General features: G+C 42.0%; 1 protein-coding gene across 2 annotated transcripts in view; it reads left to right on the plus strand.

Moving 5' to 3' along the window:
* Window positions 1-22437, plus strand: part of Dclk1 (doublecortin like kinase 1) — a 306342-nt gene that overhangs the window by 5491 nt on the left and 278414 nt on the right. For both annotated transcript variants that reach the window (XM_052730073.1, XM_052730072.1), the window contains exon 3: window positions 9244-9590. In XM_052730073.1, coding sequence (XP_052586033.1) covers window positions 9244-9590 — 347 coding nt within the window. The remainder of the gene's footprint in view (window positions 1-9243; window positions 9591-22437) is intronic.

The raw sequence follows: 22437 nt of genomic DNA on the forward strand, positions 1-22437 counted from the left end.
GACACCAACTGAACTTTTGGATCATGATGCCAAGGGTCTTGAAGTGTGGATATGAAGTTTTAGAGTGGAGAGGGACCTTGGAAAGATATAAAACCCATTCATTTCATCACTGGGGACCTGAGACCAAGAAACCCAAATAGTATGTCTGTGGTTGTATGATAAGCTAGTGGTGACTGCTGGATCAAAATGGGGTCTTCTAACAATGCTTTCCCCTGGGTGCCTCCTGGGGAGGGTGACTGTCTTCCTGTGGCATTTGAGAACAAGAAGAAATTAGTCTGTTCGTATTATTTTAAAATCCAGTACATTCTAACAGATAATCTGTTGTGGGCATTTCATGTGAAAACAGGGCAGTTCGGTTCCAAGGATGAGGTTTGGCTCATCATCGTTTGAACACAGCATGGAGTCTTTCGTTGCTGTAGAAATCATAACCAATTTTAACGACTTTGGGTGTAATAACCAGTACTGAGTATCCCTAAGATTCCTTTGGAGAGGTCGTTCTGAGCTTAAGTTCTGAAGGTGAGGATAAAGAGGGTGGCACAGTCAGACCACATACAGCCTACTGTCACTCTGTCTTTCTTCCAGCAGGATTTGGCCAGGTCCCACTGTCCAGCTGGGTCCTGGGCTTGTATAGGTAGCAGGGAGCATTCCATCCTGCCTCATTGGAGTCCAGGCTTGCAGCCACATGGCTGCGTACAGGCAGAGCCCCCCTCATCTTCCTCTGTCGCTGGGGCTTGTATGTGACCCCCCCTTCCCCTGGTCCCCCTGCAGGAGTGCCAGTCCAGGTACAGTATGACTGGACTCTAGCCGGTGTGGAGCAGCCTGAGCTTTGTGTGTTTACTTTTCGGGAATTCACATCTCTTTGGTGGCTTGTCGCCTTGCCAAGACGCCTGTAGCGTTGGCTCTTTTCCTTCTATTCAGAGGTTGGTACTTCCAGCAAATTAAAGAGGAAGACTGACGTGAAGTCTCTCTGTGTCAACTTTGATTTTTGTGCCATGTCCTTCGTACGACCTTGGTAAATACAAGGGAAAGTAAAACATTTGGTGGTGTTTTCCAAGCGCTCTGTAGCAAGATCAGATGGGTCGGGTATCTGACCAGTCACCAAGACATCCTGTGTGGAGTAATGGTGTTATAGAAAAAAAAAATGCGCTCAGATCTCCGCATGCCATCGATAGTTGGGGGGTTGAGGCCTCCTTCTGCCCTGGAGTCACTTGTGTGGCATCTTAAGGCAGGGGTGCTTCTGCTTTTCCTGCTCGAAGTTGGTCTGGACTCACCATTGCCATTGGTCGAAGAGTGGCCATGGGAGTAGCTGGTGACCATACTGCCTGTCTAGCAGTGACATGACTGGTCACCGCCATCTCTCCTCACTCTCCTGTTTATATAATACAATGCCTGCTCTGAGCTATTGTTGTCTTGACTGAAGACAGTTGTGACGGCTGAAGTTACTGAGCATGTGTTCAGTCCTAGTCAGAGCCCTCTTGAGTGTCCAAGTCCTTATGGTTCACACAGTGATCCTGAGAGGGTAAAAACCACACATTAAGAAATGGGAGAGGGCCGGGCGGTGGTGGCGCACGCCTTTAATCCCAGCACTCGGGAGGCAGAGCCAGGCGGATCTCTGTGAGTTCGAGGCCAGCCTGGGCTACCAAGTGAGTCCCAGGAAAGGCGCAAAGCTACACAGAGAAACCCTGTCTCGAAAAACCAAAAAAAAAAAAAAAAAAAAAAGAAATGGGAGAGGTAAGATTTGAACTCTTTTCTATAACGCCAGGAAGGCAGGCGCTAAGATGCACTATGCTGTGACGCTAGCTCCTGCAAAAGGCACTTTTGTGTCTGTTTCAGTGTGTCCATTATCTACCGATGGACTGGGAAGGCAGACATTCTAGTACAAATTTATCTAGAGACCACCTATTCCTCTGCCTGGTAGTGGATCTCAATGAAATGTTTTTTTCTTCTACTATTTCTTGGAAAACTTTTTTTTTTGCAAATGTTTTTATTATTCATTTACTTCTAAATACAGAAGATGCTGATCTCAGAAACACAGTCATCTTTTAAAAATATTTATTTATTTTATATGTATGAGTGCTTTGTCTGCATGCATGTATGTGCACCATGTGTGGACAGTGCCTGCAGAGTCCAGAAGATGGTGTCGGATACCCTGAAACTGGAGTTAGAGATGGTTGTGAGACATCCACCACTAAGCTGTCTTTACAGCTCCTAAAGTCACCTTTTGACTTTCTCTCAATACTTCCTCCCCTCCCCAACTAATATAAAGTAACTGCTGATGGAATATTCTGATGTTTAAGATGGGTTCAACATTTTGTTGTTTTTTAAATATACCTTTTTCTTCTGGTTGAATGGTATCTTTATTGCCATGTATGCGTCTACATTTTTTTAAACTTTCAGTTAAAGCTTTTTTTTTTATTCATAATACTGACAATTAGCATGCAGCTGCATTTAGTGTTGAAATAGCTGGGAATTCATTGATATTTACTTTTTTTGTCTATTACAGTTTTGCTTAGCCCATTAAAATGCAAAACGTTGCTTCATCCTCATTAGGCCCATATCCCCCACTTCAGAAACTAATTCATGCAGACATCAGTTCATGATATCAGCTTTCTATTTCCCCTCCCAGTGTGACAAAGTTTGAGTTTTAATTTCAATCCCTTCAGTCAGTGTAGTGATGAGTGTGTTTGGCTTGCAATTATTTTTTAAAGTTTGTTCTTTCTCACTTGATCTCAGGCTAAAAATTCCAAGTAACTATGACAAATGCTGGCTTTATTTATAAATCTTATGGGCACTTTCTCTGTTTTATTATTAGACTCTGATCATTATGCATAAGTGTGCTCCAGGCACACTGATAGAGTGGCTCTGAGCGCAAATTATGTAACAAGTGATTGTATGTCTGTACAAACAAGCGAATGTGCGTCTATATCTGTATTATATGTGCATGCTGACATGTGTGTACACATGTGTACTTAAGGGTGACATTCCCAAGGATTTGCTATCAAAACGGTCTTGACACGTTTTCACAAACCTTGATGCTCACTAAGGACAGCTGTACTGCAGCCCTGTTTGGGCAGTGACTCACCTAGGGTGTGACCTCCTTCCCCAGTTTTGAGCCATTTTGATTCTACTTTTGGGATACAGCTGTTGTGGAGAAATGAGAGTACCACACCTAAGTCTTTCAGACTCTCAGGAGAGAGATGTGGCAGGATCCTGAACAATGGCTGGCTGGTTCCTCCCCTGCATTTACATCTGTGAGGCTGGAGGGCCAGAGCCTTCTCTAGATGCAGATGACACAGACACTGAGTCCTTGGACATCAATAAGTCTGTGCCTGTCAGATCAGTACTGCTGGAAACAGTGGGATCCCCCCTCCCCTTCCTCCATCCCCACACATGTCTTTGCGCACATTGCCTGACTCCACAGGAAATGCTTTGTCCAATCAACTGCATTTCACCCAGCAGTTAGCTGATTTCTCTCCTGCCCTGACTTTGGCTTGTCTGTCTTTTAGGATGGTTTTCTTTCTATCTTGGTGTGGTGACTTTGCTCTCTGTAGCTCATTTACTTTCACTGGGCCTCTCTCTGACATGTCAAACACCCTGGGCCTCTCTCTGACATGTCAAATAACTTAAAAATTTCTTTCTGTAAAGCTCTAAAGCAGGCTTGCCATAAAAGTCCCCAAAGGCAATGAGTGTAATAGTTGTGTTTTTCCTTTTTTATTTTTTTCAATACTTTCTTAGTGTGACCAAACATATTACAATCTACATGTAAATAACCCATAATGTTAAATTTAAATGCATCCCTTTCTGTACCTTGCTTTTCACTTAGCATTATTACCTTGGAAATCCTTTCCTATCAGAAACATTTTGAACAAGTATGTCCTTTTTATTTACTTCACCATATTCCTTATATGGGTGTTTAGTTAACTAGCCTTCTCTTGATGAGATTTTAAGATATGTGTAACCCTTTGTTGCTACAGATAGCATTGCAGTGAGCACACTTGGATATATATTGCCCATTCCTGTTGGTAGTTCACTTTAGGATGACTGCATAGACAACTATTGTGTGGCGGTAAAAGACTACTGAGAATCTCTGTCCACCAAGGTGGTTCCAGTTTCCACTCTGACCACCCTCAAGGAGATGATGTTGTCAAATGTCTTGTCATTTGCTAATATATCAAGAAAACACTTCTATCTTGTTATGGTTTTAATTTCCATCATTTCATGTGTTTAAGGGGCATTTGTATATTTTTCTATGCCTTTTGCTTTGTACCTGTTATTATTTTTCTGCCACATTGGCATCATCTTAACTGACATAGGATCTATTTTTCTTTTAAAAGTGTTAGTCCTTTGTTTTTTTTTGTTTTTTTTTTGTGGTGATATTTTTTTTTATTAATTTATTTTGCAATACAATTCAGTTCTACATATCAGCCACGGATTCCCTTGTTCTCCCCCCTCCCGTCCCCCTCACCTTCCCCCCAACCCCCCCCCCCATTTCCATCTTCTCCAGGGCAAAGCCTTCCCCACAGACTGAGGTCAACCTGGTAGACTCAGTCCAGGTAGGTCTAGAGACATCCCGAACTGACCTACTCTGGTGATGGGATGGCCAAACACCCTAATTGTTGTGCTAGAAACCTCATCCAACTACTGAGGGATCTGGATGCAGAAATCCATGACTAGGCCCCGGGTGGATCTCTGGGAGTCCAATTAGCGAGAATGAGGAGGGTTTATATGAGTAGTCCTTTGTTTTAATGAGTGGATTTTTCTAGATTCATCTTAATCTAGTGACTTTGTTGATTGTGTTTTCTGTCATGTAGATTTATACTAAAATTTGTATACTCAAATATGCTACTCTTTTAATTTATGGCTTTCTTTTATGTGTGCTGTGTGCTCTGAGGTCAAAAAGTCATTTCTCCTCATCTTCTTGTTGCATTCCTATGAAAATATTTTAAAAGAAAGAGTATGAATAGAATATGTGAGTTGAGAATTAGATTTTACTTTTTAAAAATCAAATCATTTTCGTAAATTACAAATATTTCATGTAGACATTAACAAGATGGGTGCCTTGTTCATCCTTTGGCCAACTGCCATAATGGAAGGTCTACAACCTAACTCAATGGATGGAGCAACATGGCACAGCACTGAGTTCTGTCAGCTCTCCCATGGAGGTCGGGAAGTTTATTGTTATGCAAACAGACATTGCATTTAGCTGCCATGTCTGTTACTTCTGCCAAGTGATGGCAGTCCTTGAGAGTTTTGAACACTGTTTTGTTAGCCTGCAGAATGTTGTCTGATGGTTGGTTCAGTACTGAGCGTTTGGCATAGAGATTCCACAGAAGTAACTCTACATCCCTCTGGGGTGCCATTTCTGTCCATATGCCTTACCTGGAGTCAGCAACTTTGGGTAAATCTTTATTCTAATGTTACCGTGTTCCTCTCGGCAATGAGTAAGTATCGTAGGAGAACCCTCGAGTCCCTGCAGACACATTGTCTCTCCTTGTGCATCTAGGCATTGATCAGTGGGGCTGTAGTGATTATTGCTGTGGCATCCTATTTGTGATTTTCTATTTCCTTCTTTACCTGCCACACTTTAGACATGGTGCCCTCCCTCCACTTTCCTGCCTCTGGATCATTTTCTGTGATCTTACCAGCTCCCATTATTTTAAGGCCACTATTAAATAATGACCCGTCTCCCCAGACCAGACTTCGCTTCTGCACTCTAGCTGCCTGGCTGTGTACAGCTGAAATGACCCCTTAGTCTCTTCCAGCTCAGCAGTGTCATGTGAAATTCCCTTTGCCACTGTCCAGAATCTGTTTCTCTTCTCCTGTTACAGACCTCTCTGGGTGATGTCACTACCTGCTAGGTTACTAATATTTGCAAACTCCAAAAGGTCCTATGTTGAAACATAACCATGTGTGTGATGGTGTTAAGACACAGAAACCTTGTGCCTAGGTCACGAGGATGGATTCACACACGCTTGATAAAAGAGGCCTAAGGGAGCTGCCTTGTCCATTCCCACAGCAGGATGGTGCCTTCTGCCAGGAAGGGGCCCTGTGGATCCAGGAGAGCCTCAGTCTGGGACTGCCACTTTCTAGAACCTCCAGAAAGAAATGTTTGGCAGTTGTAAACTGCCTTGTCCATGGCATTCTGACATAGATGCCTGAATGGAATAAGATGAGCCTTATTTACTATCACTCCTGACTTCTCTCCCTCTTACCTTTCAAATCTAAGACGATACCAAGCTTTGTTCTTTCTGACTGAGACATTTCTTCAACTTATTCTCTCCTTTCTTTTGCTATGTGAACGCTTCCAAGACTTTAATACTGTGGAGTTGCAATCTCACCCATTTTCAAGACTGAAGGAGAAACGCACACTTCTACAATAAACGTTGTAGAAAATTTTTGAACAATGGAAAAAGAAGCTCACCACCTCACCTTTCTATGACCTAACTGTAGTCCCTGTTTTCTTCTGTCTCCGTTAGCTTTTTCTCCCTGTGATAAGCACCATGACCAAAAGCAAACTGGGGAGGAAAGGGTTTATTTCAGGTTACATCGCATAGTCCATCACGGAGAGAAGTCAGGGCAGAAACACCAGGAAGGAACCTGGAGGCAGGAACCGAAGCAGAGGCCACAGAGGAGTGCTCCTTACTAGCTCACTCCTGTGGCTTACTCATTTTGCTTTCTGATATAACCCAGGGCCACCTGCCCAGAGGTGACATATCACCCACGGTGGGCTGAGCCCTCCCACGTCAGTCTTTAGTCAGAAAATCTCCTTACAGATGTTTTTAAAGGCCAATCTGATGGAGGCATTTTCTCAATCAAGGTTCTTCCCAGACAACTCTAATTTGTGTCAAGTTGAGAAACAAACAATCAAAAATCTTACAAGGACAGCTTCTCTTCTATCTCAGCTCAGACAGGTGTTCTCTTCAGAGGCATACACACACACACACACACACACACACACACACACACACACACACACACATTGAATCACGAGTAAGAGCATAGGTTCTGGAGTCAAACCAATCACTGTTTGAATTTTGCTTTCATCTTTGCTAGTCATGTGACCTTGAACAAGCTACCTAGGGTATTGTACCTCAGTGTGTCCTACAATGAGAGGCATACTAGTATTGGACTCATAAGCTGTGGTGAGATTTATAGGTGAGATGGCATGCATCAGAACATGACTTAATGTATGGCCAACTTACTGTTTTAACTGTCCTTTTAAGCCTATTTCATGGTCAAGAGTAAAGCTGCCTCTGGTCACTTTTTGAGCAACTCTGCATTTGTGATACTCTCATCTCCACTGTCTACCAGGGGTGGGTGAATACTAAGGATGAACCCAGGCCTCTGGGCTATGTGTGTGCTAAGTTGCATTCCCAGGCTTTCTAATTTGACCTTCATAAAAGCTCAGTGAAGTTTCATTGAGCAAACCACTACCCTGAAATCTAAGGGAACTGTCCAAGGTCACATGCTTACATAGCACAGTTTTGAGTCCGAATTTCCACATAGCTCTTCCCACGGATGAGTTCATAATTCTTTAACAAACTTTGTAAACACCCCTGTCACAGCATCATATATGTATATGCATATGGGCATGCACATGTGTATGTATGTATGTATGTATGATATCTACTTGGATCCTGGGGAAATATACTTGGGACGAGTCAGGCTCTTCCAAGGAAGGGGGATGGAGAAATGTGTTCTAGTTTTATAGATTTTTATGGGGCATAATGTACATGTTTGAAAGAAGTGTTAAAAACCCTTAGCAAAATAAATGTTGGCACACATATTGTACTGGTTAGCTTTTTTTTCAACTTGACACAAGCCAGGGTCGTCTGAGAAGAGGCAACTTCAGTTGAGAAAACGCCACCATTGAATTGCCTGTATCAAGTCTGTAGGGACAGTTTCTTAATTAATGGTTGATGTAGGAGAACTCAGCCCACTGTGGGCAGTGCCACCCCTGGGCAGGTGGTCCTGGGATCTATAAGAAAGCAGGCTGAGCAAACCATGGAGAACAAGCCAGTAAGAAGAACTCCCCCATGGCCTCTGCTTTAGGTCCTGCCTCCAGGTCCCTGTCTTGAGTTCCTGCCCTGACTTCCCTCCATGATGGACTATAAACTATAAGCTGAAATAAACCCTTTCCTCCCCAAGTTCATTTTGGTTAGGTTTTAACCTCAGCAATATGAAGCAAGCTAAGACACATATCCAACTGTCTTTTTATTTTTGAAACTCTAGTTGGGGTTGGGATATTTTTATGTGGCTGCTTAATTCTGTGTCGTTGAGTGCTTGCATTATTAGCTTAAAAATAGGACTTAGATAACAGTAAATGGGTTGTGCTGAATGAGGTGTGGGTCACTTTACTGGCGGCCACCGGGTTCTGATTACAAAGGCTTACTAATGAGGGGTGGGGGTGAGTGGGGGTGTTGTGATAAAATCTTTAATTTTAAAGTGTTTCTGCCTCATCCTGTGAAATATGTATTTAGAATCAATTATTTTACAATTTTCGGTCTCTCAGCACCTGTGTTGCATTCTTTGGTGAATAATCTGTATATTTTCAGGTCGAGTGTTTCATTAGCATATTCTTGAGTCATTAATTAATAAACATTTTGTGATATTAGAATGCATTTGTGAAGCTACAGTTTGTAGTTTTTCACTTTCGCCTGTCAGCACGTTTGAACGGACTTCCTTGTGTGTGTGGCTCGATCAGCATGACGTAGGCAGCAGAAAAGAAGGTTGATTATCTTTTCTGGCTTTTACAATTTTATCTGGCTAAACAGAATTTTTGCATTATACTCACTAGACTTATATGTTACCTATTTTAAGAAGCTGTGTACCCATTTGTTTTTAGTTTTCAAATCATCTCAGGTGCCAGATGTAAGTGCTCCCAATGCTGAAGTTTGCTGGAAATTTAAATGCCCTCAAATATCAACAGATAATCTCAATTTTTGAATTCCAGTTCTTTTTCCTTCAGAAGTGAAAATATTGGTATTTCTATCAGCAACCAGAGGGAGAGAAATGTTTATTTTGTTTTGTTTTTTCCTTCCCAAGAAGTTAGTCTGTATCAAAAGAAAGATATTGGAAGTGAGAAATAGTGTTTTAAATTAATTCTCTATCATTCTTCCATTGATTTGAAAGTCATAGGTGATTCTTGCCACTGATTTGAAATGGACACATGAAAGACTGAGCGTAGGGAAAGGAAATGGCTTCCCTGAGGTGTAAATTTGAAATGCCCTCTCTCTTCCTCAGGTGAAAGCTATGTCTGTGGCTCTATCGAGCCCTTTAAGAAGTTGGAGTACACCAAGAATGTGAACCCCAACTGGTCCGTGAACGTCAAGACCACCTCAGCTTCCCGGGCAGTATCTTCACTGGCCACTGCCAAGGGAGGACCCTCAGAGGTTCGGGAGAACAAGGATTTCATCCGACCCAAGCTGGTCACCATCATCAGAAGTGGGGTGAAGCCACGGAAGGCTGTCAGGATCCTGCTGAACAAGAAGACGGCTCATTCCTTCGAGCAGGTTCTCACTGACATTACCGATGCTATCAAGCTGGATTCGGGTGTGGTGAAGCGCCTGTACACTCTGGATGGGAAGCAGGTAAGGGTGGAGCCTGGGCCACTCTGATTTTACGAGCAAGTGCCAGGAAATTGGGGGATAATGCTTGGCATAAAGTGGGGACCTCAAGCACATGCTTTGTTAGTGTTGAAGGAACTGGGTCACCTAGTTCACAAACATGCATTGATCTGAGACTAGTCTTGGTACCAGACAGGATTGATCACCATAATAAAGAAAGAAAAAAAAAACCACAAAGGGGGGGAGCTATCTTTGAAGAGGAAATCATCATTCTTATTATTTAAGTAATTATTTGCTTAGCATAATAGTGCTATTCTGTCTTCTGATTTCAAATTTTTCCTATGTCCTTTAAGGCCTGTCAGAGCCTTAAAGATGATTAAGATTCTGAGAGAAACTGAGTCTGCAAGGGAAAAATAGAAAGCATTTGTTGAGCTAAATCACAATTTATGATTCTATGTCTCAGAAGTGTTCATTAGTCATATTCAATGGAATTGTCAAGACTTTAAAATCTGTAGCTAAGGAATGGCCTGTTTCCACCTAGGCTACTCTGAGAAGGTTTGTCAGGATGGGAACTGCAGGAAGAATCTGTGCTGATTATTTGCATGGCATGTATGCTACTCATTGGGAGTTGAACAGTGCCCTTTTGTTTATGATGATCATTCTGAGCATTGTTACTTTTGCTTGAAAAGTATGTTTTTGCAATATATTTTTATTAATATGTAAGAATTTCACGCAATGTATTTTGATCGTATTCATCCCCTACTATTTCCCCTAAGTCCTCCCAGATCTGCCCGTACCTCCTCACCTCCTCCCAACTTTGTGCCCTTTGTTTTTTATTTTTTGGTAACTCACTGAATCCGAATTGTGCTGCTCATACATTGAAGGGTGTGGGACCACCCACTGGAGCATGGTCAACCTAAGCCTCTTTACCCTTAAACCATCCTCCCTCCCTAGAAACCATTCCTGAAATGTAATTTTAATGTGTTTTTAATGACTTTTTGTGATTTGAGGGTAATTTGAAGGATCTAAACTAGATTCATAATGAAGAGACTTGTACTAAGTAGAATTCTCATGGAAGTTCCTAAAGGCTAACACATCTAAAGTTTATAAATGAGAATAGATGCTAATACTATAAGGAGTGTCAGTCATGAAGAATCACTCCGCTGGGGATCCATTTAAGTGTCCTAACTTATTAAAATTCATTAGGAATGAAGGAGAGTACCAGTTGTCTGTGATTATTGACTGTCTTCTGCTTGTCTCAGAAAACTTGCATGGGGATAAGGATTCATGGGGGTAATATTCTCCATCTTCGAGACCAAAGAAGTTTGAATGTCCTCTATATATCAGTGGCCAGCAAGTCCACCATTGGCTTGTGAATGGTGGTGGCCACAAGGAAACGAACATCACATTTAGGCATTGAAGTCTATCTTAGGTTGTACAGCCATTCCGTACTTCTGTATTTTCCTGAGATGATTTTTTTTTCAAGATGGGAGTTCACTTGTTTTTAGAAAAAGAAGGAAATTTTAAAGCAAACCCCCTCCATGCATATGAAGGCAGAATGGGGCACTATGTGGGTTGAGGAAGGGGACCAGCAATGGGTGACACAGGGAACACAGGCAGACAGCAGTGGGGGATGACTGAGAAGGAAGTCAGGAAGCCTGTGGATGAGCGTGCTATAATGAAACCTCCTACTTTGTGTGTTAACTGAAGTCATTCAAAAGAATTTTGAATTATTTATAAGTGTTCCTCCTCCATCCCCCCTTTCCTCCTCTTCTGCTTTTTCTCATTTGGAATTTTGGGTATTGAAAATTGCTATATGTGAAGTCAAGAAGTCAGGGCCACTGCTTCAGTTAATACTTGTATCAACTAATCATTTACTTTCTCCTAGATTTGATATAATGTTCTCAATTGTTTCTTCTTTTCTGAATTTGCCTAACATCAACATTTCACAGTGGCTATGTTTGCTATGAACTAACGTAAATAATCAATGTGAATAATTCAGTGTAATTGGAAACAATCCAATGTTGAATAGCCAAAGACTGGGATTCAAATCTTGGCTTATCAACAGATGATTTTTGAAAACATGTGACTGAGCTTCACTATAATCACCAATGAAACATGGATATTATTACTCCATTATGGTTCCAGCTATGACAGGGTATGTGATGGAACTCTTGGAGTATAATAGTGATAATAGGCTTATTGAGCATTTTTCTAAGCATATGGTATGTACGATCATGTTTAATCCCTACAACAGTTGGATTATTGTTCTTACTAAGTCATAATTTGTTAAACATGTTAAAAAAACATGCTTAAAACATGTCTAAAGACAACAAACGGTGGAGTTAGAATTTGAGCCCGTGATACTTCAAGGCTTGTGCTGGTTATCTCTATACCAGGACAGATCAGGCCAAGAACACCTGCGAATTTACTGAGAAAAAAATTTTAATGGAATAGTGGCAGGCAGCATCCCATCACCCAGTGAGAATCCTGAGGTAATTAACTTATAAAGAGAAAAGTACTTTGGCTCACAGGTCTGCAGATATTTAATCCATGACCAGGTTGCCCATTCCTTTGGGCCAGTGGCAAGGCAGAACTCTGTGATAGGAACCCAGGCAAGTGAGCAAAGCCATTCATCTAGTGTCTAGGAAGTGAAAGACAGTGAGAAAGAGGCCATGACGAAACCACAGTCCTCTTCTAGGGTGTGTCTCCAATATCCTAAAGGCTTCCCATGAAGGTCTACCTCTTAATGGTTCAACCACCTCTCACAGCACCAGCCTGAGAAACACGCTGCTAAGAATTAGGCCTGTGGAGGATGTTCAAGATCTAAATTATAATGGAAGCATTTTTCCCAAGGAATCTCATTTGAATGTTTTCAGGGTAGGGATGGATGGATGGATGGATGGATGGATGGATGGATGAAAGGACAGATAGGTAGATACATAGTTGAGACAGATGGTATCTCATATACACTGTAGCTATTCTAATTGACTACTGAAGTTGACTGCTTTTCTTGAAGCACAGTTTTCTGTGCAGAAGAATTAGATGAGAGAGTTAAAGAGCATAAAGAATTTCTGTTTGAATTCCCAGTAGTGAAAATAAAGCCCTTCTTCATGGACCCCAGGAGTTTTGAATCATTTCAGTTCTAAAGGGAAATCTGCCCAATAAATAGTTTGTTCAAGTAGAATGTTTGGACAGTTCTGCAGAGACAGGTTGTTTTTAGTAAGCCTCTGAGAAACAGCGGGGTTCTTCCAAGCCTTCCTATGGAGTGACACTCAGTGTAGTGTTGTGAACTTAACTCTTAGTTCATTTTCTATTGCTGTGATGACCATGACCAAAAGCAGCGTGTGGAGGAAAGGGTTTGTTTTACTTACAATTCTCATGTCTAAGAGTTGTGCAATGCCGTTGCTGAGAGAAGTCAGGGCAGAAACTCAAGGCAGGAACCTGGAGACAGGAACTGAAGCACAGGCCATGGAGGAGTGCTCCTTCCTGGCTTGGTCCTCATGGCTTGCTTTCTTATACACTCCAGGACCACTTGCCCAGGGGTGACACCACATTAACCATTAATCAAAAAAATGCACTATAGGCTTGCCCACACGGCGGTCTGATGGAGGAATTTTCTCAACTGTGTTTTCCTCAAAATGACTCTAGATTGTGTCAAGTTGACCTAAAACTAGCCAGCACACTCAGTACATGATGGCATGGGCATCTCTATGCTGCATCAGGAACCAGCCTTATAGCGATTTGTACCAGCTTTTTATTAGCACCACCATCTAACCAACTAAGCTAACTGCTCATTGACTTGTGCCCTTTATTTTTTTATTTGCGTAACTCAGGTCTGCATCAAATCCACAAACAGTATGGAAAATACATAAATAAATATTCAAAGATAATACTTTTGCATTGAAGAAATAGAACTGTTTATAAAATGAATGCTTGAATGCTTTTGGTAGCTGCGTAGTGAGGAGTGAGGACAACGTCCAAGCTGGATTGATTTCGCTGTCCCCTTCGGGCAGCATGCAGATGTGTTGTGGATGGAAAGAGCGGATGCTGTGGTTTTAGCAGTAACAGTGAAAACTATGCCCGCTGTTCACTGCTACCCAGAGGAACTAGACACTGGAGGGCATAGTCCACACACTGTTCTCCCTAGTTCTTGCCACCAGGTGGCCTCCTAAATTGCTGCCTCCCAGGGTTGCATTAAGCCCTAGCCTCAGAGTTCATTCAGCCTCTGGCACATTTTTTTTTCCTGAGATATTTTGAGACAGAACTAAGGAAACCAACATATTGGAAACGCTTCACTGTCTAAAGTGTCTACAGGAAGCTGCAGTTGGCTAGGGTGACCATGGTGGCTCATGAAGAGAAGCATCCAGAATTGCTTAGCTAAAACCTTTCTCTTCCCACTGCACCCCCACCAGCTTCTGGGAGACTGCTCATCATGTTATCAAGCTGTCAGCTGTCGTGGCTGCAGAAGTCACGGAAATATTTGCCGAACCCTATTTTCAGTAGTGCTTTATTTATCTGACTCTTGACCGAGGCCTGCCGGAAAGGGAAAAGGACATGTGTGTGCAAACCGGAGGCTGAACTCGCAGCCCCCTTCTCCACATGCCAGAGGTTCCCAGAATCTGAGAACTTGAGAGTCACTTTCTCGATCTTATGTTCTCTGTTGTGAGACACACAACACTGTCTCGGTGTGGGCTGTTCACCCTGCGAAGTTGTCACTCTTGGAGGTCGTTTGAAATATTACTGTTTTGAAATGATTAAGCCACAGAGATACAAGATTTGATACAAGTATAACATGGCTCTTGAATCCTTTTATGGAAATGTCAGTCTGGCTGCCTGCCGCTGGTAAATCTTCTAAAGTCATGGTTATTGACACTTCTTTAGAAATATAAAGAACAGCCAGTGCCCAAGCAGGTCATTTGTACAGTGAAGATCATAGGCGAGGCTTTTCCCAGTGACCCCCACCCCCTCGGAAATACAACAGCAGTAAACCAGATAGTCTTTAAGAGGAAACCATAGGTAGATCTGCCTATTCTTAGACATTGAATATATAGCATGTACAGTGTTGGAGCATACTTAGATAGCAGAGGAAAAATTCAGAGAGGCTACATTTTTATCTGTTAGATATTTCACGTAAGCAATGCACTTTGTAAAATCCATCACCACTAGCGTGACCGCGTGAGCCAGCAATTTCCTGCTTTTCTTATGTGAAAAATCTTCAGGATCATTTGGCTGAAGCCTCCCTTCTTGCCAGCTCGTTCACTTTTCTATGCATTCAGTGACCCAAGGGGTCAATCATGGCCTGGAGATGTCAGATGGGACATTCCGCAGTTAGCGAGAAAAGGAGAGGGAGGTACCTACGCATGCAAATCCTATTGCAGAACATTGTTGTAATGGTTCCATTTTGCTGTTTTGTTGGTCTCTTGCTATGTCCAAAGAATTAGCGGGCACATATCACAAGATGACCTTTGCTTTTTTTCTCCCCCTTTGGTTTTAGATACCTAATTTTATTCTGAAGTAAAAATAACTAGGATCTGGAAAGACAGATAGCTCAGTGGTTAAGAGCACTGGCTGCTCTGGCAGAGGACCTGGGTTTGGTTCCCAGCACGCATATGGTGGCTCACAACCATCTGTAACTCCAGTTCCAGGGGATCCAATGCCTCCTCTCGTCTTTGTGGCCGCTGCACACACATAGTGCACAGACACACCTGTAGGCACACACTCATACACAAAAGATAAATATGAGTAATTAAAAGGATCTTAAAAAATTGTGTTCATAGAATAAACTACACCTTCCTCTTACAAGTATAGGAGGAGATAAAGATTGCTAAATACTGAAATTGAAAGTTTCTAAATAAAAAGTAAGAAATAAGGATTCATTGAACCTGAAAAGGAGGTTGCCTGTATCTGTTGCTATAGTGACTCTCTCTCTCTCTCTCTCTCTCTCTCTCTCTCTCTCTCTCTCTCTCTCTCTCTCCTTCTCCCTCCTCTTCCCCCTCTCCCTCTCTCTGTCTCTCTGAGGAAAATAAAGCTTTTCCATGACAACTCTTATTCCCATTGGCATGTTTAAACGTTCTTTCTGATCTACATTTTTTTTTTTACTATTTTGATTTATTATCTATATCAGGGAAATGAACAGCACTTTTTTAGTTTTGTTTGCAGTTAGTATAAAAAATAGTCAGACTGGTAATTAAGTTTGCATCCTCAAGTGTCAGAATTGAAATTTTGACAAAAGCTCGGAGCACATGTTCGGCCATCCTCCCAACTCATCGGACCCGGGAGTTGATGGAAATATCTTAGCCGATTTCAAAGAAAGGGGAGCTTAAAATAATTATGGCATTTTACTTAGAGAATTGAAGTGTTCAGAATAGGATGTGCTATTTTAGGTGATGTATGTTTGGTGGTTAATCAAGACTTAGGCTCTACAAGTGTTCTGATATAGATGTTAATTCCTCAGATTTGGGAAGAGCTACAACCTCTTCCGCCTGCTGTAGTCAACTATGGATGCCTGAAGTGGTGCATGTTCTAGAAGTGGTTTTAACAAAAGTAAGTTCTGAAGGTTCCTTCTAAAGCAGGACTGAAAACCCATTCTCCAAAGGCTCCTCTGTAGGGAGCAGAGGGAGCTCTAAGACTGCTTGATAATCGCCTCCTAGTTGGTGATGTGTTCTTCACAGTGACTGGCCACATAGCCTGGCCGCACCACAGGTCGGGAACTGGGACCCTATGGAGATGGTGGAAACAGACTTTAAAGTCAGCTGTGTGTGGGCTTAGATTTCAGCCAGGGAAAATCTGGCTTGTAGTTTCTTCTTAAGTCTGAGAAATTCATTTCGTTTCCTTAGCTGGCTCAAATCTTGGATGTCCCTCAGAGATCTGTACGTTAGAGGCTCGTTTCTCAACTTGGAGCCTTTAAGAGATAGGAACGGATTCGATGCCTTTAGATCACAGGGAAATGCCCTCAGAAGGAGTTGTGGGGGCCAAGCTACTCCTTCTTACCCTGCTACCTTTTCTTTAAAAAAATATTTCCTTCACTTTTAATTATATGTATATGTGTGCATCACACACGAGTACAGTTAATCTTGGTGGCTAGATTTGTCAGATCCCTGGAGCTGGAGTTATAGGCAGATGTAACTCTCCTGATGGGGATGCTGGAAACCAAACTTGTTAACTCCTGAACCACCCGTCCCGTCCCTTCCCCTGTTCTTTTACTCCCTGTCCACGAAGTGGGTAGTTTACCACACCACATGCTCTTGTTGATATGTTGCCTTTCCACAGGTCCAGAAGCAATGTGACCAGTAGACCATGGGTTGGAATTTCTAAACCCATGAGTCAAAATACATCTTTTCTCCTTCTAAGTTGGTCATCCCAAGTGTTGGTTATAATACTGAAAAGATGACTAATATGCTAGCATCTTAGTCCCTGTTCTAGTGCTGTGGAGGCACCGTGTCCAAGGCAAGTTTTAAATGAAACGATTTAATTGCAGGTGTGCTTACAGTCCATGATCACATGGTGGGAAGCAACAAGAAACATGGCATCAGGCTGGCTCTGGAGCAATAGCTGAGAGCTTACATCCTGATCTGTAGGCAGGAGAGAGAGAGAGAGAGAGAGAGAGAGAGAGAGAGAGAGAGAGAGAGAGAGAGGGAGAGAAGAAGGAGAAGGAGAAGGAGAAGGAGAAGGAGAAGGAGAAGGAGAAGGAGAAGAAGAAGAAGAAGAAGAAGAAGAAGAAGAAGAAGAAGAAGAAGAAGAAGAAGAAGAAGAAGAAGAAGAAAGGGAGGGAGGGAGGGAGGGAGGGAGGGAGGGAGGGAGGGAGGGAGAGAGGAAAAGAGAAAACTGTGCCTGGTGTGAGCTTTTGAAACCTCAAAGCTCACCTCCAATGATAAGCCTCTTCCAACAAGGCCACACCTCCTAATCCTTCCTAAAAAGTTCCACCAGCTGGGAAACAAACATTCAAATATATGAGCATATAAGGACCATTTTATTCAAATCACACCCAACCGACTTACTGATTATTTAAAATTTAAAATTCTGTATATTGAATTTGCTTAGGATGAGGAATTTTGATGTTTATGTATTTTACTTAAGCATAGGGAGAAACAGTTATATGACACAGAAGAGAAACACCGGTTTCATAGACTGATCGATTTGAGTAAAAAATCTGTCTTCTACCCTAGAGACAATGAAAAACATTCTCCCAGTGGGAGCAATTAACTCTCTGATGATACTGTTTCATCTCCTATGTTTATGTTATAAGAATCATAATGCCTGCTTTGTTAATTGTCATAAATGTTAAAGGAAATAATCAGATTTGGCCTCATGATTGGTTCCTTTCTGGTTTGTTTTTCTGTTGCTGAGATAAAACACTGCGGAAAGCAACTTGGAGAGGAAAGGGTTTGCTTGGCTTATGAGTGTGAATAGGTTTGTATTAATTTGACAGACACGAATCATAGCAGTTACTGATTACCATCAATTGTTACATTGAAATACCAAGGGTTTAGCTGTTTGGTTATTTTTGGTTTGAGAAAAGTCATGTTTGAACTATACAGTAGGAGCTCACTATTCAGCATTACTCCTTAATGATGACCAATCTTCTCTTCCTTTGTCAATATGTCTTTTTACATAGAAACAATTCCTGTGATAATGCCTAGAACATGAGATTTGGAATAAAACCTCTGTAAGAGCAAATCCTGCCTCTAACCCTCACCAGTGGTGTGACCCTTGGCAAATCAAACTCTCTGGATTTATTTCACCATTAAAGTTGCTATCATAACATTTACCTTGTATTTTGGGGGTTGTCACTGATGCAATTGCTTGAGCTGTGGTAAGTGCTCTCCATATACGAGTCTAACTTCCTGCATTTGTTTCCAGATTTCCTAAGGTCACTGGTCACTAGTAATTAACACTGGTCAGACCATGGGCATAGAATTAGCCATTTTGCGTTGTTTCCTTCATAACTAAACTACCAAGATGGACTATGAGTGATGGTGTTTTGTCAATCCACTCATTGTCAGTCAATTGTAAATGCAGCCTGCATGTTATTTTATTGGCTTGCTTCTTCAATTGTACAGGGTATTCCTTAAGGATATCGACATGCTGGTCACCCATTCTAAGGTTATACTAATATTGTTACCATCGTTTTTTGAACATCTTCTTTGAGCCAGTCACTGTTTACATTTATCATATTATCATATGATATTATCACCCCAATAATTCGACACATTTCTCTGAATGTACCACTACTGTTTGGCTCTGCAAATCTCATTTCTCAAGATTCAGCTTAAAGTTCATCTCATCTACAGATCATTTCCTTGTTTCCTGTGAGAACTCACAACTCCATCTCTTGGGACTCATTCACTGCTATTGTATATAGGCTATAACTCCTCATTGTGTTGGTAAAATGCATGCCTGTTTCTTCCTTAAGATTTTATGGCATGTGGCCAGGAAGGTGCCCTGCTGGCCTCTGAATCTCCAAGGCCTGACTTGGTTAAAGCTTTGATCAGTTAATGATTTGGTATCTCAGTAACTGGATGTCTTAGTTGGTGTTCTATTGCAGTGAAGAGACACCATGACCATGGCAACTCTTACAAAGGAAAGCACTTAATTGAGGCTGGCTTACAGTTCAGAAGTTTAGTCTGTTATCATGGTGGGAGGCATGGTGGCATGCAGGCAGACATGGTGCTGGAGAAGGAGCCAAGACTTCCACATCTGGATCTGCAGGCAATAGAGAGAAAACACCTAGCCTGGCTTGAGCATCTGAAACTTCAAAGCCCAACCCCAGTGACACACTTCCTCCAACAAGGCTACACCTGCTCCAACAGGGCCACACCTATTAATAGTGCCACTCCCCCATGAGCCTATGGGGACATTTTCATTCAATCCACCACGTTGGACAATTGACCAGTTTGTCCCAGGACTCACTGTTTGAATTAGCACATTGCTTCCAATGTCCAGCAAAGTACACAGAACCCATGGCCATGGTGGGGCCACCTTGATCACCTCGGGCTCTCGTGGTGTGGAGCACTAAGCAAATGTAATGTTTCCTGGCAGTGTGACCAGACTGTGAGCTTCCCACCAGGGTCCTTGCTTCCTATCTTGAGTTCCTACTTGTGAAACACTCTTAAGACAATTTAAAAAATAAAATCCATCTGCCAATTTGGGAGCACTCTGAGAGTCACTGGAAGCAACTTTGTCCTGAAGGGGACAATAGATAGTCTGTTAGAAAGATCTCACCACCTTAGTCAGACAACCTGACCTAAATCTTCTGGATACTGCCTTGGTCACCCAGTGACTAAAGGAAGGCCTGGCTGATGGATTTAGAAACTGGTGATGAGCCATTAAGAGTCTCAAGGAAAGAATCTGCTCCAATTGTGGAGCTTCGAACCTCTAGAACTGAGGACATTGGTGGCCTTAGCCATATGCTGTGACAGATTCCTCTGATTAGCTTAAATCCTTGCAACCAAATTAAGCAAAAAACAAAAAACCAAACCACAATAGTTTCAGAAATCAAATGGAACTTCAAAAAACCCAATTTTGAATCTGAACTATGTCGCAAACCACATGCCCTTGAAACAAAAGGACAGATGGGAGATTTAATTTTTAATTAGCATTTTGCATCACAGATTAATATGTAATCAATGTAAAGAATTTTCAAGTAAATGAGAAAATACTAGGATAAGTTAAAGTTACCCCTAGTCTAATAGTCGAGATGGCCTTCAGCCACGTTTTGGTCCATTTTCTTTGCTTTTTTTCTTTAACAAGAACTCTACTTTGTGTAATTTGGCTTCCTGCTCATTAGTTTGGTCCTTTATTTATAGGGGCTCAGAATAGAACACAGGGTCTCGTACATACTAGGAAGTACTGGGCTATTCAGGGTCTAACCAACCCAGTGCTGTAGATGTTTTGCTTTTTGAGATTTTTCACAGTAGTGCTGTAAGATTTCTTTTAAGCTATTTATACAACAGAAAAAATGCAAACAATTCCATATACTAAAAACATGATTATGCCATCTTCTTAAAAGTCCTGTAAAACAAGTGTCTAGAGACAGCAGCAGTGATGTCACCGGAGAAGGCCATCGTGCAGTCTGTCTGTCTAGATCCACTGAAACAGGGAGGACATTTTGGCAGAATTTTCAGTGATGCCTTGTGACAAGAAGTCCTGAGAACATCAGTACAGGGGGTGGAAGAGTACACATGTAACACTGGAGTCCGAAGGCCTCTGGGTGCTGAAACCCTGACTGTTGCATGGTAGGTGGATGAGAACATCAATCTTGGCTGATTTAGTAATTTCATCAACATTCCCTCAATGCCAGTCTTCAAATCAGATATCAAGGGATGAATGTCAGCAGGCAAGCATCCGGGCCATGAGTATAAAACATGTTCCCTCTGAAATCCAGCCCTGATGGGAGATATGGGGACTAAATGGAGATTAGGAGATTCAGAGAACGGTGAGCACACCGTGGAAATGCCAACTTTGAGGAAGAGATTGATATACGCCATGGCCACAGAGTTTGTGTGCATGCTGCTAGGTGCTGTCTGTGTCCCTCCCGACACCACACACAGATGAGTGTTCTCATCATTCATCTTCTGCGAGTCTTTAGTGGGGATGAGTGAATGTCAATAAAACTCCCCATGAGAGCTGAATTTAGCTCTTCAACTGTTGCCAAGGTGCAGTTCCTACAGGCAAGAAAACTCTCAGCATGGAAGATGCCCAAACACAAGGGTGTTTTTAATGTGTGTGGGAAATGAAAGAGCAAGGAACTTTGAAGGTAATGTTCAGCCAGTGTGCGTGGATATTTAGTGCCAAGGATCTTATATCTCACAGACTTGCCTGCTGAGAATAGTGGACAGGGTAAATCCTTGGGAAGTAACAGCGGCAAGCGGTTTTCTTATGTGCAGCCTAGGAGGCTAATAAGCTAATAAGGTGTCCCTACTTGATGTATCTGTGGACTGGCCTTGACTTCACACCAGTCAGGACACAGGACACAAAGCTGTGCAAACACATTCAAAAGCCCAGTGACCAGGGGGTCTTTTAGATTGGAAGGTCAAAAGTAATGAGTTCCAGCATTAAGTCAGATGGCTGTGTGGAGACCCAGCTCATCACTTCATTTCTCCTGGCTGCTTGATGCTATGCCCTGGGACAAGTGGAATGGCCTCCATAATTCTCCTTCTATTTCTGGGGTTGGTATCCTGTGAGAGAATGGCATGGGAAATGGTCATGTTGTTTCTTGGCAATATCATGATTTTTTTTTTCTGCAGCAAAAGTTCCTTTTCTGTTTTATTTGTATTTCACTTCAAATTGATAGGTCTAGTCACTTTGTATTTGAAAATAAACACCCTTTGATTAAATTATCATTACATGTGGTGACCCTGATGAGCTGGGCAAAAAAGGGAGATGAGGATCATCTCTTTGACTTCTTTTAGTTGGAAGAAATCAAACCTCAAATATTAGTTCATCATGCAGAATGCTTATTGTTGACAGTGACATAAAATAGGCCCGTTACCAAGCCACCTGTGTTGGCAAATGACTCCTTGGTTTGGCCAAATTAAATCAACAGTTTCATGTGGATTCTATCAAGAAGACACATTTTACTCTTTTAACCTAAATATGTTTTCTTGCCTGGACTATGCATGTTCTCATAGGTTTGTTAGGTCAGAAAACATCATGCTGTCTGTGTCCCACACTGCATAGGTGCTCAGACCAACTGCTCTCCAATGGCATCATTTCGAGAGAAACCAACATTATCACTTTCGTATATTCCTATAGGTAGCAGACAGCTGGGAGGGGTAGTCTTACTTGGAAACGTCCTTTTAGTGTCTGGAAACACTTTTAGGGAAATTACCCTCGTGTTTTTGAAGAGTGAAAGAGTTGTTTTGCAAAC

Source organism: Peromyscus californicus, unplaced genomic scaffold, assembly GCF_007827085.1.
Source record: "Peromyscus californicus insignis strain IS unplaced genomic scaffold, ASM782708v3 Scaffold_9__1_contigs__length_137607984, whole genome shotgun sequence".
In the NCBI taxonomy this organism is placed as follows: Eukaryota; Metazoa; Chordata; class Mammalia; order Rodentia; family Cricetidae; genus Peromyscus; species Peromyscus californicus.